This window comes from Lipotes vexillifer, unplaced genomic scaffold (genome assembly GCF_000442215.2).
Source record: "Lipotes vexillifer unplaced genomic scaffold, Lipotes_vexillifer_v1.1 scaffold791, whole genome shotgun sequence".
NCBI lineage: Eukaryota > Metazoa > Chordata > Mammalia > Artiodactyla > Lipotidae > Lipotes > Lipotes vexillifer.
The window spans coordinates 885,318-888,926 of NW_006793445.1; the positions used below are offsets into that span (position 1 = coordinate 885,318).

The 3,609-nt window shown below is 56.9% G+C and overlaps 1 protein-coding gene across 1 annotated transcript in view; it reads right to left on the bottom strand.

Annotated features, from left to right (window-relative positions):
* Positions 1–3,217, bottom strand: part of MCF2L (MCF.2 cell line derived transforming sequence like) — an 87,433-nt gene extending 84,216 nt beyond the window's left edge. The window contains exon 1 of the mRNA XM_007466364.1: positions 3,139–3,217. Coding sequence (XP_007466426.1) covers positions 3,139–3,217 — 79 coding nt within the window. The remainder of the gene's footprint in view (positions 1–3,138) is intronic.
* Between the last annotated feature and the right edge of the window lie 392 nt (positions 3,218–3,609).

Here is a 3,609-nt window from a genome sequence, read left to right on the forward strand (position 1 = left end):
TTCCCTACAAAGAGACGGCTCAGGTCAGGCCTGGCACAAAGCTACATCCGCTTCCCTCTGTCGGGGCTCTCTAGGGAGCTCAGCGATAGGAACCCTACAAAGCCTCACTTCTTGCAACTGATCACGGCTTTCAGAGGACACGGCTGTGGGACGCCTGGGTCCTTAAAGGGAACAGGTCAGACATGTGAACACCATGTACTCAGGTGCTGCTAGAATGATGGTGCTGGGACAGCATCCCTGCCCCCAACAGGCCAAGTTAGCAGCTGGGACAGCAGTTGGATTTAGCTTCTTGCATTGTGGTTAAAGGTGGTGTAAAAGATGAGATGATGGGACCGAAAGGGCAGAAAGGAAGACGTCTGGATAAAGAGTAAGGGTCCCGGGGCTGAACAGCCTCACTGCTTACGTCCTGATGCAAACCAATGATTTGTTCCTTCAACATGCAAAGAGCTAGGAGTTGTTAGCCCTCATCAGGAGACATGAAAACTCTGAAATGTGATAGAGCTTCTATCTTTACTGTCTTGTGTGCAACCTCGTCCATGGGTCCACCCATCCGTCCGTCCACCCACCCACCCATCCATCCTTATCCATCCGTCTGTCCGTCCATCCACCCATGACAGGAGCTGGCACTTTGCTCAAGGTCAATCAGTGGAGAAGGTGGCACTAGATTTAAAGACTTTTCTACTAAGTGTTTCTCCAGTTTTGCTTCCTAGACCAGTAACTTCAGCATCACCTGAGAACTTAAAATGCAAATTCTCAGGCCCCTGACTTCCTGAATCAGAAACTCTAGGGGTGGCCCCGGAATCTGAGATGATTCCCTCCAGAAGATCCAGTTGCTCCGGTTCAAACCACTGTTCTCCTGCATGGGCAAATGCTTACAAGGACTCGATCCATTAGCATTCCTCCCTGAAATGCTTCGTACTTTGTCTCCACTTACCGCAAATCTAGGGAGAAAACCAAAACAATGAAAATGCAGGAAAAGGAGCCCAACCACATGGAAGGGGGTCCTGGCCCTGTGACTAAAGATTGAGTTCGAGAGTCCAGAGAATTTAAATTCTCAAGGTCAACAGCCTCACAGGCCACACGGGCAGCAAGCGTCAGCCTCCCTCATAGGCGGACTAACCGGATGATGACCGTCCTGGAGGACACGGGGCCACGATAACCCTGAAGCTAAAATCAGGCAGCGGCACGTCCGCCCAGCAGGCGAGAGAAAACGCTGCCGGCCCGGGGTAGGGCCTCGGAGGGTCCAGCTCTGCGCAGGGAAACTGCCACCCAGCCCCGGGAGGGCTCAGGGCACCCGAGCCTCAGCTCCGAACCCCCTCCCCTGAATCGCGACAGCAGCATCCAGGTGACCTCTGTGGCCTCCAGACAGAGCCGTTCTACTACGGACGGGGCTTCCTCCAAGGAAGTGCTGGGGATACAGACCTGAGCTGGCGGGGGGTTTACAGTGACCTATATCCCCGTTCCCACAAGAGCACGTGTAACCCGCCCACGCTCGGCGGGGGACACTGTGTCGACACCGCACGACACACGCCCGGCGCCGTGTCTCACAGCCTCCGTCCGGTGGCACCTCCCTGTTGCAGGAGTGAAAAGTGGGTTTGTGCTGAAGGAAGAGGCGGCGTTACTGGGAGGGAAGCAGGTCTCCGCTAACCAAGCCCGATGGGGTATTCCTAAGGCCAGCGTCTGCTGACCTGGATTTTGAAAAGCCTTGGTGAGACTGGAGCCGGGAGCACAGGTGTGTCAAAGGACACACCTAGAGAGCTGCTGTTTAGAGCGAGGCGATGGTCCCCCGGGGCCCGGCTCGCAGCACGACTCGGGGGGCGGTCAGCACCTCCCCGCTCTGGGCAGGAGGCCTTTTCACAATTCAAAGTGCACATGCGTCTCCCGAGCTCACCAAGAAGCCTGCATCCCTGAAACGCAGGGATGACATCACTCTTGGGAACAGTTCCCGCTGGCTCTGTAATCCCAGCTCCAGCCCAGTGCAGAGGGCACCCGGAACCCAGTCCCGTGCCCTTCACCTCAGCTGCACGCCGCACCCTGTACCCAGCGAAACGTGACTTGCGTGTCAGAAAAAGGGGTCCCTTCCTAAGAATAAGGGGCCACATGGCCACAAAATGGCTTTATTTGCTTTTGACCCATTTACAATAAATCCAGTAGCTTTAATCACAAAAATCACCATTAAAAACAATGTCTCCCAAAGTCTCAGTTAGACCATCACATACAGTGTGTTTACACCGACTTAGTCATTGCTTTGCTCTCCAAATCTGTGGGGTCCCGCGCTTATAAGAGAGGGGTGGGGGGATACCATGCCCCAAACCAAGTAACCTAATCTCTCAGGAAAGCATTATTCAGACAATGAGGCCACAGTCTATAACAACGCAGGGCAACGTCAGGCGCCTCACTGTTAATAATACCCGCTTATTTCCGACTCATTTCAAGGAAAATGAGCCCAGGCCGATGTGCCCCTGCACACGCAGCAGGAAGGCTCAGAAGTGACCGCCTGAAAGCAGTGCCCAGCGCGGCCTGCACAGGGCTCTCCTGAATCCAAACGAACCCCCTGGGAACTTGTCCTCAAAGCTAATTTTGACTCATCCTTTACTCAGGGCAGAAAACGAGCATCCAGTCAAGCTGTGCCCCACTCCACACCCACACCGCGTTCCAACGTCTGTCTTAGGTTCGAGTCATATTTGGTGGTGAGAAGAACTATGTGACTGACCAGATTCCCCCTCCTCAAGATGAGCCTCTGACGCTCCACCAGCCCTACACCAGCTCGAAACGCCCGGGCTCACGTTATTTTCAGGCCACAAACACGTACACTTTCTCCATTGCGACTGTAGCCATGAAGCCGAAATGCGGGTTGAATGAGCAGATTTCAGACCACGGCTCCACGTACAAACCTGGGGTCTCCCAGAAAGCCCATCACCAATCTGCAATTCTGTCCCCCTTCCTAGGCGTAATAAAATCAGGCTGACCGGCCACGGAGCCGATCAGCTGCCAGACCAAAGCCGTCCTTCTGCTGTCCTGTTACCTCTGCTTGGAAAAAGAAACGCAGGCTGTTACAGAAAAACCAGCCGCATCTCCCTGGACTCAGCACATGATGTCAAGCTCAAGACGGGCTTCAGGGCCAGCGGCTCCGCCTACCAGTGCGCTTGGAAACCGCATTCAATCTCTGCACCATTTCCTCCAGGGCCATCTCGTCATTTCTCAGCCAGAACCTCATCCTGAGACCGAGCAGAAGGGTCCCGCAGCCCTGCTTTCCTCTGCAACAGAGGTGCTTTATGGGCGGGGTAGGCGGTGGGGAGGGGGCCGGCAGCGCTGCCTTCCCGGGATTGGTCCCCGAGCCTCGCCAAGGAGGCGCGCCCTGCGCGGGGTGCGGGGAGCTGCTCGGCGGAAGCGGAAGCGGTGCGCGCCCCGCGTCTCCCCGCGGTCACCTGGGAGCCCCGCGAGTGCACCCCCGCGGTGACCAGGGCGCTCGGCAAGGGCCCCCCCCCCCCGCGGTCACACGGGAGCCCCGTGCACGCACCCACGGACCCCGGGCAGTCCCGCGCGCGCACCCCCAAGGCCACCTGGGAGCCCCGCGGGCGGGCGGGCGCACCCCGCCGCGACCTCAGC